At 44.3% G+C, this 27017-nt stretch overlaps 1 protein-coding gene across 3 annotated transcripts; it reads left to right on the top strand.

Annotated features, from left to right (window-relative positions):
* Positions 1-16554: 16554 nt before the first annotated feature.
* RBM15 (RNA binding motif protein 15) lies at positions 16555-26760 on the top strand. 3 transcript variants are annotated; one of them, XM_081080545.1, is made up of 3 exons: positions 16555-21861; positions 25115-25227; positions 25876-26760. In XM_081080545.1, exons 1-2 carry the CDS (start codon positions 19002-19004, stop codon positions 25219-25221), a joined length of 2967 nt encoding a protein of 988 aa, XP_080936671.1. In that variant the 5' UTR covers positions 16555-19001; the 3' UTR covers positions 25222-25227; positions 25876-26760. The 3 variants fall into 3 exon arrangements, with proteins under 3 accessions (XP_080936671.1, XP_080936672.1, XP_080936670.1); XM_081080546.1 differs by lacking the exon at positions 25115-25227 and having other exon boundaries at positions 25876-26246; XM_081080544.1 differs by having other exon boundaries at positions 25115-26232.
* The last annotated feature ends 257 nt before the right edge of the window (positions 26761-27017 follow it).

The raw sequence follows: 27017 nt of genomic DNA, 5'->3' as shown, positions 1-27017 counted from the left end.
ATACATTTTTCATGGATCATAAAGTCCCCAAGCCAGCCCTGTCTGACCCCTCTGATGACACTCTTGCAGCTGCCACCCAGGGCCACACACAGAGGACACGCTGAATCACTGCTTATTGACTGACTGAGTCAGTGATGGGGCACCTGCTTGGGCCCCTGCTTTCTGCCCTCGCAGAGCCTCCTCCTGCCAATACTTCCCCCTCACATGGAATCCATCCCTTACCCAGGCCTTTCAGACGGCAAACTTCCCCTCCCTGACCATTGTCTCTTTCTAGGCCTTCATTTTTCCCAAGTGGCCAACGTTGTGGGTTTCAAAGCAAGGCCACAGAGTGTGAGTCCATCCCCCCCACCCCCACCACCGGTCCCCAGCTTCCGCCAGCCCTGCTCCTCCTCCTTGTCTTTCCCTGGAAAGCATTGACTGGAACCAGACGCCAATAGGCCAAAGTTCTTGTTGCCTGGCTCTTCACGGCATCCAAACCAGCAAACCAGGGGCTTTCCTGGGGCTGAATGACCTCCTCTGGGCTGCAGGCCAGAGCCCAGCCAAGTGCCGCCTCTTTAGCTGCTGTGGCTGCAGGAGTCCTGGGCTCCATCCCAGAGAGCGAGGGCCCGGCTCTGTGGCTGAGAATCTCAGGGGGTGCAGGGCTGCAGGGACCTTTCAGATTACCAAGCTCAACTTCCCCCCTTGTCCAGAGGAGGATACTAAGGGCTGAAAAGAACCAGCCACCTGGATCCGGTCACTGCAAGCTGGGGCAAGAGATATGCTGGGCTGCAGCCCTGTTCTCTAGCCCTGGGCAATTTCTGTCACCCAAAAGCTCCCAGTGCCTGGACTGGAAGATTTCAAGGTCTGCCTTCCACCCCTTTCTTTCTGGGTCCTACTATTTGGCTTTCTTAGGGAAGAAGCAGGCTGTTTAGGTTATTCTTGCTTTTAATTTCAGATTAAGAGGGACTGGAAAGAATAGCATTTCTTGGGAAAATATTATCATTGCCCCCATTGTACAGATGAGGAACCTGAGGCTCAGAGATATGAAGTAGCTTGTCCAAGGTCTCACAGCTAGCAAGCAGCAGTGGTAAGTTTCCAACTAAAGCAATTGGCTCCATCACATTATGCTGCCGAATCCCCCTCAACCTCAGAAGCACTGGCTGCTTCTTACAGCCCCAGAGGCCAGGCTGGGCTGGAAAAACTCAGTTTGTCTCATGCCCGAGGTTGAGCAATGTAAGTGGTGTCCAGAGGTAAAGCAGGGAGGATGTGGGCAAAGGGAAATCCCCAAGGGGAGGGGGAGACTCCAAGGTTTGGGCAGCTATAGGGATACAGCCACTATAGGGATCCTTTTTTTCAATAGTCACAGAGGAAAATTCTAGAAACAATTCTAGAAAAGGGCAAGAACTTGCCTTTCCCTGGTCCCACTGTTCTCTGAGACTCAATTATATAATATATGGGGTTTATTTTTCTTTTAAATCAGTAAAACTGGGGGCTCAAATTAGTTCTCCAAGGTTCCTTCTTCATTAATAACCCACTAAATTGAGCCCTCATATAGAAGCATCCATTCCCACCACTGGTCTGCTGTATAGGAAGGGGCAGCAGGCTTCAAGGTCTCAGATGAGTGGAGGAAACACACAGTCTGGAATAATGTATAAATGGGTTCTTGATTTTGGGTTCAAGTGGTCCTTCTAACCATTACAGAGTCCACGGGGGGAGTTTTAGGGGTGGTACCTTCCCCATTCCATCCTCAAGGTCCACTCTCATCCCAGGTCTGTTTATTTCCCGGATTTCTTGACCCTCAAGGACCTGCAATGACCAGGCTTGAAGGTACCGGGGTGCTGTGGAGTGGAGAGGGGTGTGGGGAGAGGCAGCCCCAGGGACCCCACCCAGGACAGCCCCTGGCAGGATGAGTTCACCCTGCCCAGACTAATAGCACCGTGGACTTCCCCTCCTCACTGCAGTGCTCAAAAGGCCTCTGCTTCTATTGTTCTCCCCTGCAGATGGTGCCCACCCGGAAGGGAGGGGTGGTGAGGGGAAAGAATAATACTCTCACACTCCCACCATCCTTCCATTTAATCTCTATAGTAGAGCTACCAGTTTATGGAAAAGGAAACAGGTCTGAAAATGACTCACACAAGGCTAAACCAGGACATGAAAGCAAATCGGACTCTCAACCTAGGTATCTCCTAACCACTAAGCTAGCAGGTCTAGCATTCACTGACATATCCAGCCCTTTCCCTTCCCCCACCTCCAGTGGAGGTTTCAACCCAGCCCTAAAAAGAACCTCACACTCCTTAGTGAGGTCCTAGGTTCTCTCAGGAGCAACCCACCCCATGCAACCCAGCCTTGGCAGACCTGTCCCCCCTTCCTTTGATATGTGGCCTGTGGGTGTTTCCAGCTTCTTGAAACCCTTTGCTGGGATAAGGTCCTTCCAGCCTTCTCCCCGCAGCCCTGAGCCATCCCATGTTATCAAATCTCATCCTTCCTTCTGCAAACAGGGGCTACTTCAGCCAGTCCAGAGGCCTGAGGGCTCCAATGACCCTGTCAGGTGGCATCTGGGGCCGCACAGCCCTTGCTGGGAAGCCCAGCGTGCCTACCCCCCACAGAATGTTTACCGCTTGGCAGGACCGAGTGACCCAGTTTCCCCAGTGGGGAAGCTGAGCCAGCGGGCTGCGCAGTTTGGCATCTGCTTGTCTCTGCTGCTCTCTGCCGGTCACGGAGCAGGAGGCTCAAAAGTGCAGGCAATCCCACACAGGGTCCACCATGGGGAATTGCCTCTCAGGCCTGTAAATGTTTGCTGAATGAACTGAATGAGTGAGTAGATTGTGTACAGTTACAGGCTCTGGGGCCTAAAGCCACTGAAAAGACAGGCACTGCCCTTGGCAAAAGAGTGACTTTGGCCCAGCTAAGCCTGGGCTGCTTCCAGCCTCCCCTTTGGCAACGCTTTTTTACCTTCCTGTGTGCCTCCCCGCCCCCCAAGGCATGCAGCCTTCCTAGGAAGATCTAGAATTTCCCAGGCCCGGGTCAACGAGTTTCTCCCCTCCTGCCTCATTATAGTCTCCTCTACCACATCCCCAACAAGTGCTCTCAGCTCTCTGCTTGAATGCCTCCAGTGACAGGACACTCACTATCTATCAGAGCAGCCTTTTCCACTTTCTGAGAGCTATAATCAAAAGAATGGTCTTGCCTCCTTTTTGACACTAAACCTGCCCTTTATCGTTTTCACACAGAGACCCAGTTCTTACCTCCTGGGTGAGTTGTTCAGAAATCTGACCTGTCCACCCTGTGACAGCAATCACACCAAGCCTGCCTCAGCAGGGGCTTCTGCCAGTGTACTTTGGGAATGCCTTTCCCTCTCCCCAAAGCAATAAAGAATTTACAAAGAGCAAGAGGATCGGTCAGGGATTCCTGCCCAGGTGTGCCCTGGGTGTCAGAAAGTTAGTGCATATCCAGGTTTCTGTTCCCCTGAGGGCAGGAAAACCACTCTTGTTCCCTCAGCTTCCAAGAGAACGCACTATCACTTATGTCCCTCCTTTGGCAGTGGCTGGGACGCTGTCTCTCTGGGCAAAAAAATTGCTCACCATGATCACACTTGGCGTTTGAGCAACACTTTATAGCCACTAATTACTTAAATGTGCATAACACCCAGTGAGGCCAAGAAGGACCTCGGGCTCTATTTTGTGGGTGGGAATAAAGGGACGGGAGCAGGACCTCCGGCCATCAGTCAGGTCAGAGTGGTGCTGGTTCCGAGGCTCTGCTCCCACTGCAGACCTGGCCCAGCAAGCTCCGAACAGTGTTTCCTCTTCCTTCTCACTCAGAAAGATGATGAGGTGGTGGTTTCCTAAACCATTCATTCCGCTATGTTAACGGAAATTGAAACCAGTACACTCTGAGCAGCCTCTGCATTACCCAGAGGCCCTGACAATGGATCACCAAGCACCTCTTGAGCTCTGACTATAGATACGCTATGGGCCCATCCCTGTGCTGAACATGCTACAGAAAAGCCATGCCTCCACTCCTTGCCTCAAAGAGGGCTCAAGTGAGGCAAAAGAAAGCATATGAGATGAGCAGACAGTAAGTCAAATGAAGGACAATGTGGAATGGGGTTTGCTGAAGGGCAAATGAAAGAGGGACTTGAAGTTGAGCCTGGGAGCCCTGAGGAGGTGTGCCGTGGGTGGTGTGATTGAATAGGCAAGGGGAATGGTGAATGTGGGGGCCTCTGGGATAGGCCGCCCATGGGCACCTTCCGTGAAGGACTTGGCCCAGCTCCTGCGAGTGCTGGGAGTGGACGCCAGCAGCTGTCAGCCACTTCACGGGGTTCCTCTAGTGCAGAGAGCCGCTTTGCCCAAGGTCATGATCCTTTCCGTGGCAGAAAATTCTGTTCTAGACTTGAGTTTGAGTTGACAGTAAGACTTCCAAATGGAAATATCTTGTGGACCGGTTGCAATCTAATGACCAAACAATACAGAAATAGGCACAATGCTGAAAGCCACTATTAGTGGTTCCTTTTAACTCCAGGGCTCCCCTCGGGTGGGCCGAGAATATTCTAGTTCAGCTCCACTTTTTCTTCTTCCCGATCCTAGTTCCTTCCCTTTCCTTCCCTTCCACGGATGTCAATCTCAAAGTTTCTTTACTTCCAAAGAAACACCCTGCATGCTAACCCCCTCTGTCTCAGAGTTCAGTTTCCAAGGAACCTACCATCAGAAAGTTAGATAAATGAACTTTCTTAGGGCACCACTCCAGAATCTTAGTAAGAAAGTGGGATGTGGGATTTGGGAAAGACTACCAGGCTGGGGCACATAAAATGGGTAGGAGCAAGGGAGAGGATGGAAGAGAGAAGACCAGCTGGGGGCCAAGAGGTGAGAAGAGTTGGACCAGGGTGATGGGAGGGGATGACGAGGATCCAAGAGCCAATAAGAAGAAGGAAGAAAAGACTGGACTTGGTAGATTATTTTCAGAGAAGGGAAATTCAAAGATAAAACATTTAGTCTGTGTGATTTTTTTTCAGGTTATCACATTCCCAAAATAATAAGATTATTGGAATAAAGTGTTGCGGTAAATTTTGTTTTAGACTTGAGTTTGAATTGACAACAAGACTTCCAAGTGGAGATGTCCTTGTGGGCAGCTGTATATCTAAAACAGGAGAGTAGATAAGAGATCAGGATGGAAGAGGTCGATTTGGGAGCTATGTCAGACTGTATCTTCCAAAAACGGCCACGACAGTATATCTTATTGCACATGCTCTTTTTCGTTGTGACCTGGACACTGTCCCCATCAGAAGTGGAATCTAATCCTTCCACACCCATCCCACCTTGAGTCTGGGCAGTCTTGTGACTATATAGCTAGATAGAGGCCAGTGGAGGCAAGGTTGGAAAAGGCATCTTCTGCCTGCTTCCCTTGGGATGAAGCCAGATGCTATGTAGATGTCTGATGACCCTCAGATGACACTGCTGGAGAGGCCGTGTGTAGCAGATGACAGCTATTGTCAACTGTCAACCATATGAGTGACCCATGTTGAATAACCAGCCCAAATGAGATGCCTGAAGCCCCAGCCAACATCTGACGGCAACAACACGAGATACCTCAAGCTTGAATTGTCCAGTGGAGCTGTTCTCAAATTCCTGAGCCACGGTTGTTTCAAGCTGCTAAGCAAGCGGGTCATTTGTTAGGTAGCTGTAGTAAGGGAAACAGGGGTCATTAGCTGTAAACATATAGCTAGATATGTATATATAACTACATAAATATAGCTCTAACTATATCTATTTATCTGTATCTGTATCTTATTGGTTCTATTTCTCTAGAGGACCCTGACTAATACATACAGGTGGAGCCCAGGAATTTGTTTTTTAAAACAAGATCCCCCCAGGTAATTTTTGTTTTGACTCAGGTTGACACACCCTGACTTACAGGACACAGTTCTTCACAACCCAGTATTCTACTCCCCCTTTTGTTAAACATAAAAATCTCACCACTACCCTCAAGAGGACAATGGCTTTGCTGCCGAACGTCTGTATCTTCCATATTTATCTACCAGCTTTCCTACTTTGCACTTTAATTCCTATAATTTATATTACAAAAACAATAATTTCATTCTTGAGGTATAAATGTATAAAATTGAAATTGAAAATTAATAATTTATATAATTTGTATAATGTGCTTTTGGTGTAAATGATATATAATTTATATAATGTGCTTTTAAATATGTATGTGCACAAAGTTTATAAATTAAATAATAACAGGAGGAAAAAGTTTCTCTTTCAGATAAATATTATCCCCATCCCCACCCCTTCTGTGTCTCCAGAGAATCTGAAATTCTGCCCCACTGAGTTGAAAACCACGACTTTACCCAGTAGGGCTCCCTGAAGATCCCCTAGTCGTGCTAGTTTCTCTGCCTAGAAGGCTTTTTGTTCCTTTGACAAATATTTATTGAAGATTTAGCATATTCCAGACACTGTGCTATGCAACATATCGCCCCTCCCAGGGAGAAGCAATTGGTTCTTTCTCTGAGGGCCACAGCCCCTGAGTGTGTACTTCCTCATAGCCTTGTCATTCCAGGATACATTAGACGTCTTCTTCACTAGACAGTGCAGGTTCTTCAGGAGTTCTATCTTGTTCATCTTCGCATTTCAGTCACTGGCACCCTGCCCGATACCCAGTAGGAACTCAATTAATGTTGATAGATGTGTTCATAAACGAATGATGATAGCCCAGTGTCTGGCACATCACAGATAATCAATAAATATCTGTTGAAATGCAATTGAATTGAAAGTTCAGGGCACAGAAACAAGGCCAGAGAGAATTTGGAGAAAGAGGGGTTGTTGAACGCTGTCAAAAAGATATGAAAAGATGAAGGAGGTGAATACTGATGGGGTCAGGAGGAAAAAAAAACACATTGGATTTGACAAAAAGGAAGTTGATGTGAAATCCTAGAATAAATAGCCGTTGAGAAAATGTTTATCACAAAATGAACAAGTGAAGATCAGTATTTACTTACCCTCTGGGTGTCGGTGGTACCTCTTTAAATTTAGTTACTGGATAAACTCCTTTGAACCCTGTGGTTTATTATGCCACAGTCTTCACTAACTAGCTTGTTAAAACGCCCATACATTAGTTATCCAAGCTTAAACATCTTCTCTTCACACTTGAATTTTAGGTTTAACCATACAAGTATCCTTTCTATGAAAAGATGGGACCACTAGCTGAGGTGTTCTCACCCCAGATACTTTCTCCTTCTAATCAGTTTTTGAACAAGTATTTATTGTGCTACAAACTGTGCTGAGTTGAGTCCATTCTTCAACTAATGGGGCAGCTTCTATTCTTAGAGTGGGTTCGTGCTTGTGGCTCCCTTTTTTAAATCTTAAATCCTAGATTTGCCTGGATTCCCAGGGCAGCTTAACTCCTGGGAAATTCCTCTTAGAAACACTTAGAACCCTTTTTGCCATTTGCTGTTTCCAGAAATAGTGCTATCACGGGCAACTAAGATCTCTCCCTTGAGTTTTGTGGCCCAGAGAATGTTCTGGGGAACCCTGGTTTATATTCTGTGGTCAAATTAAATGGAGGGTTTATTTACTGCAGGATTTGCCGGCACCTTTTATATACAAACATGCGTTGGGGGTAAGGATAGAGGCTTGGATAATATGGTATGAAGTGTTTTCTAAACTCATTTGACTTTTTTTAATGGGATGTTGGGAAATACTGCATAGATTATGTTTATTCATTTACGTAACAAAAATTTGTGTGTGTCAATTATGGGTCTGGCAGTGTGCTGAGAACTGTGAATAAAATGGTAAGGAATCAGACACACAGGCCTGTTATGAACACTTAAGGGGAGATAGACATGAATCAAATGCGCTAAATCGTAAATCAAATAATCACAACAAATGTAAAGTTGTAATTATGACAGGTGCCGGGAAGGACAGGCACATCACATGGCCAAATGAGAGTCTATAATTAGGAAACGAGTCTGGTCAAGGAAGACTTCCCTGAGGAGGTGACCTGGAGCGGATACCCGAAATATGTATGGGAGTTCGAATGGTGATGAAAGTAGAGAAGAGTATATATACCCTGGGATGAAGGGAGTTCAGAGAGTGTGTGGGACAGAAGGAAGGCCAGTGGGGGATGGGGAACAAGAAGCGGCTAGAATAGGAGAAAAAGCCAAACCATATAGGGCCATAGTTAGGAATTTTTATCAGACCATGTTAGGAATTTTTATCTTTATCCGAGGAGCAATGGAAGCCATCAGATTTGCATTTTGGAAAGCTCATTCAAGCTGCTGAGGGGAGAACCGGTTGGAGGTGGGCCAGAGTAGACCGAGGTGGGTGGACTGGTTACAAGGCTAATGAAGTGGTCCAGGAAGATGGTAATTTTGCCCATGATGATGGTGGTGGAAAGGATGCTAAAAAGAATTCATTCTCATGGGTCTGGATCAAGTCCTTCTTCTCCTACAAAGCAGCCGAATCTACATAGAGCTGGCTTTGTAATAACACATAGATACCCATCCGCTTCACCAGAAATCTCCTCTATGCTCCTGAGGGATTGGAGATGGTCTGCTCTCATCTCAATTCAGTCAACTAAAGCACTGTACAGAAATGCTTTTGTCTTAGGATTAAAGATGCTCTCTAGAGCATCTGTCATTGGAATCAAAAGAGAACCCTAGGGCTCTCTTTCCAATTTAGTCCCCAGCTGTACCATGTTTTGGGGGGCCTGTCCTTTACTCTATGTGATTATAGGTTTGTTTCCTGGCATCCGAGAGTTTCAAAGCTGGGGAGGGGGATCCTAGAGATCACCTTCACCCTCAACTGTAGACAAGAATTCCTTCTACATACTTAAAAATATCTCAAACAAAAGTTAATTCATTCTATCCCCAATTACCCTAATCATTAGGATACCAGATACAGCTCTCTCATTCTGTCCCCAAGCCTATGGGGTCTTTAGAGCTTAAATGTCATCTCACAACTCACCCATAATAATTCTTCACATTCTCATAGTAGCACATCCTATCTCGTTTCCTCACAATAGCTTCCATTTACAGAGACATTAAATGACAGGTCCAAGGTTACACAGTGAAGAAATTTAGGGTCAGCACTCTTAGCAAAGCAGTGCTTAGAACTTAGCCAGCATTCTATCCCATGCATTCGGTATTGTCTGCAATTTTACAGTGAACATATGTAACTCCCCTGACGACCTCAGCCCTCACTGATTGAATTAAAGGAGCTCATAATTTTTTAAATGTCACGGAAATACTGTTTATAGTCATGCTACCCATACATAAACATTTGCAGAAGTCCATTTTTCCACTGGATGATTTACAGCTGTGTTGAGGGGCTCGGTTTTCCCAAAGTTGGTCTCTTTTGGCTAATAGTGGGCTCACAGAGATGCCTTGTCAGATCTCAGCCATGAATTGCATTTGCATGAAAGACTTTATACGCTAAACAAACCAGGTAATATCTGAGGCCACAACTTTTTGTCCAATTGAAACACAGTTGGTGACAGGAGCACGCACCTTCTCTGAACTTTATAACCTCACCAGTTTTTATTGGTGGGTAGAATCTGACATGCAAGAGATGGGAAGACTCTGCAGAATACACTCTCAAGAGCTCGTTCAGTTGGACTCTCCACCCGACACAGGGAGCAGCAAGAGGACTTTGCCTCCTACCCAACGAGGAGCAGCAAATCAAGCTTTCACTGCCTTTGACTTTAGAAGTTTTGTCCAGTCATTGAGAATCCCTGAATCCCCATCTCCTTTGTAAGACACCCAGTTTTCGTCTTTAACCTGCCTGCAGTCAAATGCAATACTCTTTCGGTTGCTATAAACTACCAAGGTTAAAGCACCAGCCTTACAGCAGGCGGATACTAATATGGTTACTATATATTTTCCCATTACATTAGAGATTATGGAATCATCCATACCACTTGTTCTGGAAATTTCCCTAGCAAAGTACTATACCTGTTCACAACAAAGAAAGGGAGAATGGATATTGCTTAGACAGCCAGCAGTGTCACCCATAATATAAAAGGATGACTTCAAATCAAATGCTTCTCACAGACTGGAAAACAAACAAACTAAAGTCTCCCGGAGTATCGTACATATTCTTTTCCTTAAATATTTGTAAAATATACTGGGTCTGTAAGCCTCAGTTTCCTTACCTGAACAAAGGGGGATTATAAGCCTGCCTATCTCCTAGGGTTGTTGTGAGGATGAGTAAGCTAATGTGGGGAAAGTTTTAGCAGAGCGCTTGGTATGTAGTATGTGCGTAGTAAAGGCTGGCTTTTATTTTTATTATCTATTGATGAATGGATTATTTAATACGATGTGCTTGTTCCGGTTTTTACTTGTGGGAAGAAGAGACTGCTGCTGGAGAGCCATATTATTTCCAACAACCTGGTTCATATGAGCTAGAAAGTGTCTCACAGTGGCAGTGAGTGGACCTGCGTCTGTCCCAAACCTTGCAGATTTAAGTGCCACGTTGAAAAAGTCAGAGAACGTAGAATTATTGGACTATGTGGGAGGTAGTCTGTCTAGAGCAGCTAGGATTTTAGAATTGGGAGACTGTTCTTTTCTTTTTGACTGTAATACCTCCTTCTTTGAAACAAAACAAACAAAAACCACCATCACCAGCAATAACTATAATTAGCTGCTCTGAGTGTTAGTTTCCCAATCTGCAATTAAGATAATCATATTTGCCCTGACTCACTTTACTATGAAGATCAAATTGGATAATGTAAGTGAAATCATGAAATGACACGTTTTAACTGAATCCTGCTAAGTACCATGAGCTTTACATGTATTGTGTCATGTAATTCACCCAGTAGGGAGTTGCGAGTGACCTCAATGTCTGCTCTCCTCCCTTTCCTTAGAAATAAGACCCCTGATTTTTAGCTGAAAACACTGCCCAGCCTTCCTTGCTACCTGTGATGAGATGTCTATGTTCTGGCCAATGAAACAGGAGTGGAATTGCAGTGTGTTACTTCCAAGTAGTGTTCTAAAAGGAGGATGACATCCTATTGTTCCTCCCTTCTTCTTCCCTGCTGGTTCACTGGAAAGTTATTTCACGGCTGGAACTTGAAAAGCCATATCAGATCATGAGGCATCATGAGGATCACAGGACAGGAAAATAGAAGGAAATGATCCATTCCTTAAAAGTTTTCTGAACCATTTAGAGTAAGTTGGAGATATCATGTCCCTTTACCTTTAAATATTTCAGCAAGCATATCTAAGAGCAAAGGCATTATCTTAATAACGACAGCATAATAATCAAAATCAGGAAATATAACATCGATCCATTCCTATTAACTGATTCACAATGCATATTCAAATTTTATTAGCTATTCTAGTGTTGTCCTTTTTAACTTCTCTTATAATATGGCATTGTGCATTGATTTGTATTGCCATGTCTCTTTGGTTTACTTGGGAAGAAATTCAACATCTATTCATGATTCAGAACTTTTAGAACATTAGGAATAAAGTGGATTTTCTTAACATAAGGATAACAAACAAACAAAACAAACATAGACAAACAAAATGTGCCGTAAATATCCTAAATGGAGAGACGTTAGGAAGATTCCCTTTAAAATCCAGAATAACATAGGAGTGCTGTCACTCTAGTATTGTGTCCAAGATTCTAGTTAGTGCAATTAAGACCAGAAAAACTTAAAGTTATAAGGATTAGAAAGGAAGAAATACTCTTATTATTTGTAGATGATATGATTGTCTGCACAGAAAACTCAAAGTGATCTATACACTAAATTAATATTAGGACAGTTTAGTAAGTGGCTGCATTTCAAATCACTGATAACAAATAGAAGGCATAACTTAAAAAAGACACCATTAATAATAGCAGCGAACTATAATAAAAGACATGCAAGAGTACTCATAAAATTATAAAAATTTTGCTGAGGGAAATTAAAGAAGACCTAATTAAATAAAAAGATATCCCTGTTCATTGAAAAGAAGACTTAATTTCATAAAGATGTCACTTTTCCCTAAATGAACTCATAGATGTAATGAAACCCCTATCATAGCTGTTCATAGAACCTGATGAATTGATTCTAAAATGCATGAAAAGAACAAAACTTTAATATAGGTGAAAATACTGGTGGCAGGATTGGGAGAAGTGAAAAGGATATCTTAGCAAGATACAAAAAGTGCTGACTAAAAAAGGTTGTTAAACAACTTTATTTAAATTAAGAGCGTCTACGTATTAAAACACAACTTAAATGGAAAAGAAAGCTGCAAACTAAAAAGACATTTGCTATGTACCCTACAAAAGATTAGAATCAAGACTGTGAAAAACTCCTACACATATGAGAAAGATATAACTTAATAGATAAGCGAAAGACATCAATAGATATTTCATAGATGGAGAAACATATATGGCCCATAAACTTATAAAGAGATACACGACCTCACTAATAATCAGAGAAATAAAATATCAAAACCACAAATATACTATTTGACATCCATTTCTTTGGCAAAAAAAAAAAAAAAGTTATAAAATGCCAACGACATGGATCAATAAAACCTCTTATAGGGGCCGGCCCAGTGGCTCAGGCGGTTAGAGCTCCATGCTCCTAACTCCGAAGGCTGCCGGTTTGATTCCCACATGGGCCAGTGGGCTCTCAACCACAAGGTTGCCAGTTTAATTCCTCGAGTCGTGCAAGGGATGGTGGGCAGAGCCCCCTGCAACTAAGATTGAACACCTTAGCACCTTGAGCTGCTCAGCACCTTGAGCTGAGCTGCCGCTGAGCTCCCAGATGGCTCAGTTGGTTGGAGAGCGTCCTATCAACCACAAGGTTGCCGGTTTAATTCCTCGACTCCCCCAAGGGATGGTGGGCTGCGCCCCCTGCAACTGGCAACTGGACTTGGAGCTGAGCTGCACCCTCCACAACTAAGACTGAAAGGACAACAACTTGAAGCTGAATGGCACCCTGCACAAATAAGATTGAAAGGAACAACTTGACTTGGAAAAAAAAGTCTTGGAAGTACACACTGTTCCCCCAATAAAGTCCTGTTCTCCTTCCCCAATAAAATGTTTAAAAAAAAAAAACAACCTCTTATACGTTGCTGGTGATACTGTAAATTGATTTTTAAAAAACCACCTTAGAAAAACAATCTTATAAAACTGACCACTCAATATAACCTTTAATGCAGTAATTCTACTCTTAGGTATTTCATCCCCACCACCTCCCTATCCTATCCCAGAGAAATTTTTGCTTCCGTGACTCAGGACATATGAATAAGAGTCTTCATAGTAGCACTCTCCATAATAGCACACAAATAGGAAAGGATCCATACGTTCATCAAAAGAATGAATATACAAATGATGGTATATTCCATACAATGGAATATTTTATAGCAAAGGAAATAAGTGATCTATAGTTTCAAAGGATGACATGCATGAATCATAGTAACATTATGAATGATAAAATGTAAGTCTCAGAAGATTGCATGTGCTATATTGTTCAAATATAATTGTATATCAAGGTAGTAAACAAGCAAAAATAAAACCATACTTTTATGGTGTGTGTATATGCACATGCATGTGTTACCCAACTCAAGGGGTTCACCACGTGAGATGTTCTATTCAAGAACGAGATGTAGTTATCTTTAGGTAGTTTTGTTCACTTGTAGTAAGGGAAGAAAACAGTATTCACATCCAAAGCTCTGTCTCCCTGAAGGGAGTCTTAACCATTAAGCAATGGTTAAACCAAATATACACTATTTGGTTAATTACATAATGATTTTTTCTTTACACTTGGCTATAGTTATCTGCACTTGGCTATAGTTATCTGATGGGTTCCTGTCAAGCTCATCCTGTTTACAGCTGCCTCTGTAAAACACTGTGCTACATTCTAACAGTTAGCAAGAATCGCATTTAGTAAGAACCACCCAGACTTTGAGACCCTTGTATTTAATGCGTGCACGCGTGCACACACACACACACACACGCACACGCACACGCACACGCACAAGCACAGAGAATTCTGTAAAATTCCTTCAAAATGTTCTTTGAAGTTCTTAAAACAAAACAAGGGATTGCTAAATACCAGGTTCAGGACAGTAGCTACCTATGAGGGTAGGCAGGGTATACGGGAGAATTTAGGTAGATGTAAATTATCTGTAACTTCCTATTTCTTGGATTGAGTGGTAGGTTCATGAGTATTCACTATGTTCTTGATAAATGAAAAGTTTAAAGGTCCATGGATGAACCATTGATGATTGTATGTCATGAGCTAAAGATTATGATTAATCCAATTCCATGTACTCAAGTGCAAAGAGAAACTATATTAGTAATGCTTGCCATGTACCAGGCACTGTTCTAAGCTCCTTACATGTTTTATTCCATTTAATCCTCCCAGTGAAGAGATTCTATGATTATTCCCATTTTATAGACAAGAAAATCAAGGCCCAGAGAAAATTAACAGTAACTATTCTGTGGCCCAAAGCAGAGCTGGGATTTAATCTAGGCTGGCTGGTTCCATAGCCCATGCTCTTAGCCACTGCCCCTTAAGTTGTCTAAATAAAGAGGCAATTATATTACAGCTTAGTCACCTAGGAGAAGTTATAGCAGAGTGCTTTCTGTAATAATATTAAAGGATGAAACACATATACAGCTCTGGATATACATATTAAAAAACCACTGAATTGTACACTTTAACTGGGTGAACTTTATGGTATGTAAATTATACCTTAATAAAGCTGTTTAAAAAACCCCACAAACCACAAATACGTAAGTGACTTTATAATGCAAACTGGGCCCTAACTGATTGTTAGCTATTTTAGGGATTTAATATATGCTTATGTGTAAAATATACACTTTTTCTGCAGACCAAACAAACCAACCTCACTGTCAGGAGACCACTCATTTTATGAAGGTGAAATAGAAAATTTTAATCCACTGTTGTGAGTGGGAACAATTTTTCCATTCCCAGCGACAGGACTTTTTGCATCTGCCAGGAAATCAAATAACTCTCGGCTCCCAAGACACATTTCTTATTGCAATTGTCTGTGTGTGTATTGAGTTTACACTAACAATAAAACATAGGAAGGAAGGGGGTGGAAAGAAGACATTTGATTGAAAACACACTGATGTCTTTTAATTGCAGATTTCTTCCATGTGCATAACAGTTGCTTTTTCCTTTTAAATCTAAAAGTGATTTTCAAGGAAATAGAGAAAGCACTTCATATGGAAAGCTATGGCTGCTCTCCCCCTGAGCCGAGTCCTCTAGGACCTTCAAGTTGTATAGCTCTAAGGGGCCAATACTAACACCACAATGGGCGAAGGCAGCTTTTCAACACACTTGGCTTTTGACAAGACACTGAAAGGAAAGATAAAACACGCTATGCTGCTCAGGGAATCTGTTGGCAGTTTAACTCCATTTTCATGACAGCTGAAAGATCCTCCTTGCTCAGGTCAGCTGTTCTCACAAATCTGGCCATAGATCATTAGATCAGATGAAAGCTTGGACTGGACGTCAACAACTCCATCACCCACACCAGAAAAAGTGTTCAGAGTCTTGGCCCTTTAAACCATGAGTCACTTTTACCCTCTCAGGCCTCCCTAAAGCTCACGAGTGAAAACAGGCTGATTCAACCTCACTAAGCAGTTTCATACTTTAAAGAGCAGAAAGGAAATGAAAAAAATCTTATTTTGACTACAACATGAATCAACATATTATGTCATTATTCAGTCCATTATTCCTGGACACATGGACATACACATCACAGGCTATATTTGGGCTCTGTTACTGATAATGAAATTCAGGCCTTTACTATCCACCCACTGAACTACCAATCCTCTAGACAGCAGACTGGCTATCAGTCCCCTTAGGCAAGCCTTCCTGCTGAAGCCAGCTATGGGCAGTTGCTCCACCAAGCTCGCTAGTATCACATATGGCAAGCCACCACACCAAGCAGAGACTCACGTCTCTGCCACACGTACTGGTACCAGCTCCCTGAATTCTCTCTTGTGTTCCCTCACTCACTATTATGAGGTTTGGGCAACTATACTGATTTGGTCATTATCTCTTTTGTTGATCAGTGAGTCACTTAAGCAGGACAATCTAGGCCAAAAAGTCAGTCTGGAGCCTGGTTTATTTGCGTTGGCTACTACCTCAAGTAATCAGATAATAACTTACCTTCAATTTTGTGTTGTATTAATATAACCTTGCAGTAGATTAAAACACCCTATGTGAAGATTTTTGTGTTGTGCTTTTACACATAATGTGTTGGTGGTGGTTGTTTTTTTTATCCCCTAGCAGCCAGATTTTCGTCTTTAAATATTATTTCCAACTAAAAGCAACCAGAACTCTTTGGAGAAATGACTGATTGTATGTCTGGGGCAGATAATGTACCAGATAAGCCTAGAACAAAATAAGGAAGGGGGTTTAGAGTGGGAAGAGAGTCAAGATGAAACAGAATTGACATGGGTTGATAGTTGTTGAAATTGGGTGTTGGGTACATTGGAGTTCTTTACAGTATTCTACTTTTTCCATGAAAATAGCTCTAAGGAAAGCTAAAAATAATATATATATATATATATTTTAAAAATACGAAACAGCAACAGCATGCACATGGTAAATCAAGTTTTAATAATGCATAAAGGTATACAATGAAAAGTTAAGTTTCTCTCCTACTGAAACCTTCAGACCCCCCCCAGCATGATCTTAGTAACAATTTCCCAAGTATTCTCAACGAAGTTTCTACAAATACTTACAAAATATATATACACATACCTATATATCATTTTTAAAACCACAAATGATAGTATGTTAGACACACGGTTTCATGATTTATAAAGTTTTAACAGCTAGTTTTAATACCATGAGTCTGTCTACATACCACAACACTGTGGATTTTTATGCTTTGATATGTTGGGCTTCTTTCAAACCTCTTTGACCTAATCAAGAGAGACAAGGCGCACACCATCCCCTTCCTCGAGATTATTTAGAAAGAGAAGAATGGCTGAGGGAAAGCTAAACAGGTTGCAGTCCCCGAAAGTTTTCAAGTCCAGGTTTCAGTGTGATGGACGTTATTGCTACCTTGAAAATTGTCATGTTTTCAAACATCTCACATTCTCTACTCCATATTGAACCTTGGGAGACGCGGTGGACGAGGGAGAATCAACACAAGTCTCCTCCTGACTTCCTTCTGGAGCACAGCTGGGAGGAGCGCAGCTGGGAGGACTGCAGCTGGGAGGACCGGAGCACAGCTGGGAGGAGCACAGCTGGGAGGATGGGAGCACAGCTGGGAGGACCGGAGCACAGCTGGGAGGAGCGGAGCACAGCTGGGAGGAGCACAGCTGGGAGGATCGGAGCACAGCTGGGAGGACCGGAGCGCAGCTGGGAGGATCGGAGCACAGCTGGGAGGAGCACAGCTGGGAGGAGCGCAGCTGGGAGGACCGGAGCACAGCTGGGAGGAGCACAGCTGGGAGGATCGGAGCACAGCTGGGAGGAGCACAGCTGGGAGGACCGCAGCTGGGAGGAGCGCAGCTGGGAGGAGCGCAGCTGGGAGGAGCACAGCTGGGAGGACCGCAGAACGCCCAACCGCCGCGAGGACTCAGCACTGCAGGGAGCGGCGGGACACAGCTGGTACGCGTTCGAGTCTCGGCATCACCAGCACCTCGCATCGGCGCTTCATTGTCTGACACAACAAAGGGCTCTTTATGGAAATGAGCTTTCGATAAAGAACGAAAGTTGGCTTTGGAAGCAGGTGATTGAGGAAGCCCGAAGAGGTGGATTCATAGACGGCCAGGCAGTTAGTTGTGCCACCGAGTTCCCACAGAGAATAACGGGGTGACGGGGGAACTGCGGGGAGAGACAAGGAGCAACAGGGGGAAATGCGACACGTCTGCAGGGAGCGCAGACTTCCCTCGATTACTTAACGGAGAGGGGCGTTACATATACAAAACAAACATACTCTTACTACAGGACTACAGAATCCACGTGAATTCGCAACGTAAAACGGGAAGCCCACAGACACGTCCGCGGGGCCCGACAGTCACTCCCCGCGGTTGCTCGGGGTCCTCGGGCGGGAACGGGAAGCGCCGAGACCCGGGCTCCCGAGCGAGCGAGGCTGTGTCTCGACTGCGCCGCTTCCCGGCTGCGTGACCCCGGCGCGCGCCTCACGGCCGCACCGCCCAGCGTGGCCCCGGGCTCCGCGGGCTCCAGGGACCGCGCGGCAGCGCTCGCTCGAGCGCAGTGAGGAGGGCTTCTTCGGGCTGTTGACGAAGAGGCCGGAGGGACTAAGATGCCGCCCGCCGGGCTCCGGAACGGCTTCCAGAGGGACTTGTGGGTATAAAGTGGGGAGACGAAGGCGCAGCCAAACCGAGTACCCCAAGGGACCCAACAAATATTTGAAAGAAGAACGCCGAAAGCGCGGGGAGGCGGAGCTGCCCCCCGGTCACCATCTCGCGACGTCTAATGACGTCGAACAGCAAGCGCGAGTTCTACTCTTTCACCTTCAGTCCACTCCACCGGTACGTGGGTCTACCCTCTGAAGCGAGTGATGGACAGTTATTTCAGCCTATCGCTTTTACCACTGTCATCCAATCAGATTCAAACTTCTTTCAGCCGCCAGAGGAGTTGGAAGAAAGGGTCGAAAGAAGGAGCGCTGTTTCTCGCGAGATCGCTGTGAGGCGGCCTCTCAGAAAAAGACTCTAGAACAGATGGTCGGACTTCCCAAATAGTGGGTTGAAGGACGGGGTCTAAACCAATGAAAGGGATGAGGAGGTGGAACCACTGCTTTCACCGCGCAAGAAGTACCGTTACAGAGCACACTTTTTGTCCAATCAACGCCTCCAGACTTTGGGTCAGGTGACGCTAGAGTGCGAGGGGCGGAGCTAGAGCCTGGCGCGAGGAACCGTTAAGATGGACAACGAATATAACCAATGAGGTCCACCGACTAAGGCGTTGGGAACCCAATAACAGTGGTCGGGCGGGCTCCTTCCCGGAGCGCGGGGAGATGTAAAGACAGACAAGTAATTGTCCCAATGAAACTGTAGAAGACAGGAGCTGCTTGACCAATGAGGAGTGCGGGGCGGGATCCTTTGCAGCGGCGGAGTCCAAGATGGCGGCATGCGGTTCCGCTGTGTGAAACGAGCGCGGAGCGGCGGGTTAGTCAGCTCCGCAGAGACGACCTCCGACGACCCGCAACGATGAAGGGAAAAGAGCGCTCCCCAGTCAAACCCAAACGCTCTCGTGGTGGTGAGGATTCGACTTCCCGCGGGGAGCGGAGCAAGAAGTTAGGGGGCTCCGGTGGCAGCAATGGGAGCAGCAGCGGGAAGACGGACAGCGGCGGCGGGTCGCGGCGCAGCCTTCATCTGGACAAGTCCAGCAGCCGAGGTGGCAGCCGCGAGTATGATACCGGTGGGGGCAGCTCCAGTAGCCGCTTACATAGTTACAGTTCCCCAGGCACTAAAAATTCCTCGGGCGGGGGCGAGTCGCGCAGCAGCTCCCGGGGTGGAGGCGGGGAGTCACGTTCCTCCGGGGCCGCCTCCTCAGCTCCTGGCGGCGGGGACGGCGCGGAGTACAAGACCCTGAAGATAAGCGAGTTGGGGTCCCAGCTGAGTGACGAAGCGGTGGAGGACGGACTGTTTCACGAGTTCAAACGCTTCGGTGATGTAAGTGTCAAAATCAGTCATCTGTCGGGTGGCAGCGGGGATGAGCGCGTGGCGTTCGTGAACTTCCGGCGGCCCGAGGACGCGCGGGCGGCCAAGCACGCCAGGGGCCGCCTGGTGCTCTACGACCGGCCCCTGAAGATCGAGGCCGTGTACGCGAGCCGGCGCCGCAGCCGCTCCCCGTTGGACAAAGATCCGTACCCGCCGTCGTCCGGCGCGGCCGGCGCCTCCGTCGGTGGTCACCGGCACCCCCCTGGAGGGGGTGGTGGAGGCCAGAGGTCACTTTCCCCTGGTGGCGCGGCCTTAGGGTACAGAGACTACCGGTTGCAGCAGTTGGCGCTTGGCCGCCTGCCCCCTCCGCCTCCGCCACCGCTACCCCGGGACCTGGAGAGAGAGCGAGACTACTCGTTCTACGAGCGAGTGCGCCCCGCCTACAGCCTTGAGCCAAGGGTGGGAGCGGGGGCAGGTGCCGCTCCTTTCAGAGAAGTGGATGAGATCTCGCCCGAGGACGATCAGCGAGCTAACCGGACGCTGTTCTTGGGCAACCTAGACATCACGGTGACCGAAAGCGATCTAAGAAGGGCTTTTGATCGCTTTGGAGTCATTACAGAAGTAGACATCAAGAGGCCTTCTCGGGGCCAGACCAGTACCTATGGCTTTCTCAAATTTGAGAACCTAGACATGTCTCACCGGGCCAAACTAGCGATGTCTGGCAAGATTATAATTCGGAATCCTATCAAAATTGGTTATGGTAAAGCTACACCCACCACCCGTCTCTGGGTAGGTGGCCTGGGACCCTGGGTGCCTCTTGCTGCTCTGGCACGGGAGTTTGACCGATTTGGCACCATACGCACCATAGACTACCGCAAAGGTGACAGTTGGGCGTATATCCAGTATGAAAGCCTGGATGCAGCTCATGCTGCCTGGACCCATATGCGGGGCTTTCCTCTTGGTGGCCCAGATCGTCGCCTTAGAGTAGACTTTGCAGACACCGAACATCGTTACCAGCAGCAGTATCTGCAGCCTCTTCCCTTAACTCATTATGAACTGGTGACAGATGCTTTTGGACATCGGGCACCTGACCCTTTGAGGGGTGCTCGGGATCGGACACCACCCTTACTATACAGAGATCGTGATAGGGACCTTTATACTGACTCTGATTGGGTGCCACCACCGCCCCCAGTCCGGGAACGCAGCACTCGGACTGCAGCTAGTGCTGTGCCTGCTTATGAGGCACTGGACAGCCTGGATCGCAGGCGGGATGGCTGGTCCTTGGACCGGGACAGGGGTGAGCGAGATCTGCCCAGCAGCAGAGACCAGCCTAGGAAGCGACGGCTGCCTGACGAGAGTGGGGGACGGCATCTGGATAGGTCCCCGGAGAGTGACCGGCCACGAAAACGTCACTGCGCTCCTTCTCCTGACCGTAGTCCAGACTTGAGCAGTAGTCGGGATCGCTACAACAGTGACAATGATCGATCTTCCCGTCTTCTCTTGGAAAGGCCCTCTCCAATCAGAGACAGACGAGGTAGTTTGGAGAAGAGCCAGGGTGACAAGCGAGACCGCAAAAACTCGGCATCAGCTGAACGCGATAGGAAGCACAGGACAGCTGTTGCCACTGAGGGAAAAAGCCCTCTGAAAAAAGAAGACCGGTCTGATGGGAGTGCAGCCAGCACCAGCACTGCTTCATCGAAGCTGAAGTCCCCTTCCCAGAAACAGGACGGTGGAACAGCGCCTGCAGCATCAGCCTCTCCCAAGCTCTGTTTGGCCTGGCAGGGCATGCTTCTATTGAAGAACAGCAACTTTCCTTCCAACATGCATCTGTTGCAGGGTGACCTTCAGGTGGCTAGCAGTCTTCTTGTGGAGGGCTCGACTGGAGGCAAAGTGGCCCAGCTCAAGATCACTCAGCGTCTTCGTTTAGACCAGCCCAAGTTGGATGAAGTAACTCGACGCATCAAAGTGGCAGGGCCCAATGGTTATGCCATTCTTCTGGCTGTGCCTGGAAGTTCTGACAGCAGATTCTCTTCCTCAGCCACATCAGACACTGCCACCTCTACTCAGAGGCCACTTAGGAACCTGGTGTCCTATTTAAAGCAAAAGCAGGCTGCTGGGGTGATCAGCCTCCCTGTGGGGGGCAACAAAGACAAGGAAAACACCGGGGTCCTTCATGCCTTCCCACCGTGTGAGTTCTCCCAGCAGTTCCTGGATTCTCCTGCCAAGGCACTGGCCAAATCTGAAGAAGATTACCTGGTCATGATCATTGTCCGTGGTGCGTCCTAAAGTCCATGTGTAACTTGTATTTCCTACTTTGACACGGTTCCTGTTTTGTGATGTATAATGGGATACAGCATCAGAGGAAATTTTCATTTTAATTAGTTGTAGCTTTATTCTTTTTTATATTTTTATAAACCTCTTTAAAATAGATGTCAAGACGGTTTAGCTATTATGTTAAGTGAAAGAGATGCCCTAAAGGTAGCAGGCAGAAGGATTCACTTTAATTAGGAGTTCCCACTTTTATCAGTAACTTTTTTCCTCCTCTTCAGTTTTTTTTTCTCTTTTTTAACCTTGAGCTTAAAAAACTCCTCAAAGTTACAAAACCAAAATTTTGAAAAGTCAGAATTTGGGGAAAGGAGCCTACCGACTGTATAAAGATGGTAATACACCCCGAAAAATGCCTCTATTGGTACGTGGGCAAATAATTCCTGTACCAGAAATGTTATTTGTATGGCCGAAAAAATTTGATCAGGGAACTCAAAAGTGTAAGCTGGTGAATTGTATAGTAGTGTAATTATTTTAGGTATTTGAGTATTTCTCTTAAAATACAGTTTATTCCGAGTTCATTTTAACATACACGTGTGTATCGTTAGTTCTTGAGTTCTGTATCCCGTATATGCACTTTTGGTTTGTAGCTGTGATCAGTAAAAATTGAGGCGTGTGTTACAAACCATGTGTCTTATGCTTACACTAGTATGCAAGGAATGAGTAGGTGCTTTTAAAATCAGAATTCATTGGTCAGTTATAGGTGTGTGGTGGTGTTTTTACTGACTTTTTCAGAGTTGTAACAGGTACATTTCTAATTGTGCACATTTCAAAACTTAAGTGTTTTTCATCAAAGATGAGTTTTTGTTTTTGTATCCATTCAAATTCCTGATTTCAATAATGGAAAGAGGAGTTGTCTGCAGGCTCGTAAGGCATCTTTTGTTTCAGTGGGCATTAATCAGCCATGTCTAGATTTCAGAATTTTTGGAAGTCATCGTGAAATGCTTTTGACATGCTCTTTTAAAATTGTGCTTGTATTTTTATTTTCATATTTAACAGTAGCGATGACGTTACATTATTGAAAATGTTTTGAATATCTTTGAAATCTTGTGTTGAATATTTTCACTGGTGTCCAACTACAGAGAATTGAAATGTCAGTGTAGGAAAACCCTTTTTAATTGTTTTTCCCCAAACATCTGGAATTAATTTAAAATAATTTAACCCACCCTCATGGTTTTCTTCATAGCTGAAGATTATATCGACTTCTGCCTCTTAACAAGGACTTTTCCTGCTTAACAGTAATAGATAATTTTTTTTGTCTTGTTTTTTTCATCTATCTCTCTGCCCCCACCCCTAGTTTCTCAGGTCAAGTTTATTTCTCTAACCCCCTTGATTTATATACTGAGGATTTTAGCTAAGGCCCTCGATATTTAATTATGATTAGAAACTTTAGGACCTTTTGGATCATGGTCATGTTTCTATTCTGTGAAAGTGACTTATTGCAAGCCTGGCAGAACCCAACTGTTTTCTTTCTGTTATCAAAGCTGGTAGTTTTAAAATAGCACCAATAATAACCCAGGGAGATGTCATGTAATTTATTATTTTCCGATATGATAGGTATCTAATGCGTGTCAGCATGAAAGCCTTATCACTGCTGTGTCATACTTTTTGGTTTTCACTATGCATTCATAATTTTTTTTTTTTTTTTTTTTTTTTAAGGTTTGGAGGTTTTTGTGTTCTTTTGTTTTTAAACTGGAAAAACTAAGCCATTTTGAGAGAAGGAAGGTACTAAGCTGTAAGCACAAAGGCCCTTGGTTAGCCTGTAGGGAAAAATACCTGAAATCCTACAATCAAAACTTTGGGTGCTTTTTGCTTTTAAAAGGCCGTGGTTGGCATGCTAATATGGAGTAGGCACCTGTTTTGAAACTAATTCAAGTGTGCAGTCTGTGTGTACATGGCTTCAGTACAGTTTCACTAGATACGTTTTTCCAGTTTAAATCTCACTAACCATTAACTTTTGAGTATCTTTTGATAAGATGGCTGGACAAATGATTTTGCTCTTTTAGAGAGTGAAGTCCTTGACATCTAATTTACGATAATCCAAAGTATGGCTTTTTTCCCTTTTTTCTTTCCTTTTTTTTTTTTTTTCTAAAAGTTGATGCGACAGTTTACTGAGGAGTACTGTGGTTTTTGCTCCATGTTAGAATATTTATCTGACATTGCAGCTTTTGTTAGATCCGGGAAATTTGTGCTTCGGTATTTTTGAAACAATGGTTTGCTATCATTTCTAAATGTATGTGTTATAAATAACTGTTTAGTTTGATGCTTGCCTACAGAGTGCCATCAGATGAATCTTTTATTTGTGTTGCCCATTCTGTTGTGCAGGTTTATAATAATGGTAAACTACTTAAACCTTCAGAATGGAATGAAAGCAAAAGTCTAAAACTGGTTCTAATTCTTGTTAATCAGAATTTCATAATCTCAGCATTGGGTGTTCTTTGTAACAACCAGTTTTTTCTTATACTTAAGAAAATACTTGTTTAGTTGATGTTTCTGGAACTCGGTTCAAATGAATGGAAAGAAAATTTCTTCGTTAACATGATTTAATGACTTATTAAGTATTATTGGTGAAAAACATTAAGCTAATTAAGACTTTTAGATCACAGTTTCAAAGCTTATGGAAAATTAAGCGAGCATTCAGTTCCTAGCCAAGTTTTAAATATTTTGTTGGTCGTAATTGGGATTCTTATAAAGAATTTTCAATACAAAAATTTAAATTCCTGATTTAAGATGTATACTTTGACTCTTAAGTGAGCATAGATAGAGTTTTCCCTTTGAATTACATCTTAAAATGTCCATTCTGTGGCTGGTATAATAAGCTTTTGTCACATTTTGAAGGTAATATACTCTGGCCCTTCTTAATTACATCATTTAAGGTACTGTAGTTAAAAAAAATAAGGTATGTTTGAGCGTTCGGAGTCAAACACTGTTTAGGTTTGTTTAGAAACTTTTATGAGCTGGTTTTCAATGACAGTGCTTTTTAAAACAAATTTTTTTAAATCCACTTTGTTTAGACAGTGAAATTGCTCATTATGCAGGTACAGCTCGAACTGCAGTTTGGGTCCATATAGACACCATTCACCAAAAACTGTGCTAACAGAATTAGGAAATCTTCTTGAGAAGAGGGCCTTTATGACCTTTCACGTGAAAAACAATTTTTGGAGAGAATTTCTGGACATATTTTTTTTCTGTCTCTGCCACAGTGCATGGTTTTGAGATAGGAGTTCGGTATGAGAAAAAGAAGAGAAGAGAAGTGGAGCTGACCTTGTTAACATCTGGTTATAGTGATATCCCTAAGGGGAGAAAATGATTTCAGGTAACCATAGTGAACTGTTTAGCGTGATGAAAGGTTTTATATGTGTGATTTAAACAGCATTGAAAAGTCAAAGTCCTAAGGTGTTCTTTGACTGTTCAGCAATTGTTTTGAGTGTTTTGTTAAAATAACAGCTGCTGTCTTTGGTAACACAGATAAAGGTGGATTTTTAAATGGCTTTATATCTTGACCCCTCTACAATAATGGAGCAGTTCTGTATTGCTCCATATAAATTTCAGAATGAAAATAGAGGGGGTAGAAGTTTGACAGAACTTCACCTTTTTACAGTTCCATTTTTTTTAAGTTATATGTAGAATATATTGATTATAAACTTGCTTTTTCTGAATGTTTTCCAACATGTTTTATTCAGTTATGTGACTGTAAAGGATATTTTCAGTCCTATAATCCACACTTAATTGCAGTCTTTAAAAAAATCCACCCTACTGTTCTACTTGTTACTTGTCTGTTCATACGGTAAATTCATTTCAGGGTTTGTGCCAGTGGGTGTTATTGGTGCTTTTTGAAGTCAAGGTGGATTATCCAGGAAGGTCTTGTTAATGTTTTTTTCATCTATAATGGCATAGGGGAAATATATATATTTTTAATATTGTAAACATTTGTACTGAATAACCTTTTTTTCCCCCCTGCAAGCAAAACTGGTGAACAGCGGATGAAGATACGGAATTCAAAACTCTAATGGACCTTTTTGAAGAGAAGTTGTGGCTTATGTGGAGTTTACATGGGCCTCTTGATGGAAGAAAGCTAATCTGTTTAGTATTTGTGCATTTTACTAAAATGGCAGCTTAAAGTTGTGTATCTGCTATTGTGATGCCAATGCCGGTGTTTTAAGTGGAAAAAAAATGACCTTGCTTTGTGCTGTGTACACAAGATTTCTGGAAAAGTAAAGAAAAACCCTTTTTATGGCTCACACAGCTTAAAAGTAGCTGTCACTCAAACGTGCGCTCACAGTTGAGCTGCTTTTGTTTTATTCTAAATAAATTGTTTCTTTTGAGGAAAATGTTTTTCTGCCTGGAAGTGAATTGACGGCAAACCTTTGACCCCTTTGTTTGCAGCTGAGGGGTTACTTGCTGCTGCTCAGATCTTGTATGTCTTGAGCAAGAAGCAGGGAGACCATCATTTTGACTATCGCGGTGTGTCAATTCTGAAGGATCGCTAGTGTTACTGTGACCCCCTTTGTTTGCAGTGAAGGGGATCGTTCGCTTCTCAGTCCTCAACTTGATGAGGAAAAGGTGCTGTTTGCTGGCACGCAAGAAGCCGGGGCAAGCACCGTAAGCCTCACCACAGTGCACGAGTCGGGGGCTTTGCTGGTTTGAAGAGCCGGAGTTGCTGAAATTTAAGTTTTGATTTATTTTGTTCACCCATCACGTTTGTGGCCTTAGTTTCATTTTTAATTTGAAGAAAAGTTTGCAGTTGCTTTATCTTGCACTTAACATTTGCACCAAATTGCCAAAAGAAGGAGAATGCTCCGTTTGCTTTTTATATGTTAATGATGATGTTAATAAAGCCTTTGCTGACACATTTGAGGAGCTCCTCCATCTCCAGGGGCTTCTTACCAGAGTTATGCAGTGATGGGTTTAGTTCTGAATGGATGAAGAGTTCCTGAGAGCTAGCGTTTGTAATTAGAACCGTTACTTGGTATCTGTGCCTTACTTGACCTGTGGTTCCACATGCCTTGGATGTGCATGCACCGTGACGGTTTCATAGGTACGAACGCACACTCAGGCCCAGTCACCTCGGTTGGTAGGACAGATTGTGAGGAAAAAAAAATGGAG

Source organism: Rhinolophus hipposideros (assembly GCF_964194185.1).
Source record: "Rhinolophus hipposideros genome assembly, chromosome: 19".
Classification (NCBI taxonomy): Eukaryota; Metazoa; Chordata; class Mammalia; order Chiroptera; family Rhinolophidae; genus Rhinolophus; species Rhinolophus hipposideros.
The sequence above is the reverse complement of the archived record's forward strand: the minus strand, read 5'-3'. Positions and strand labels throughout refer to the sequence as shown.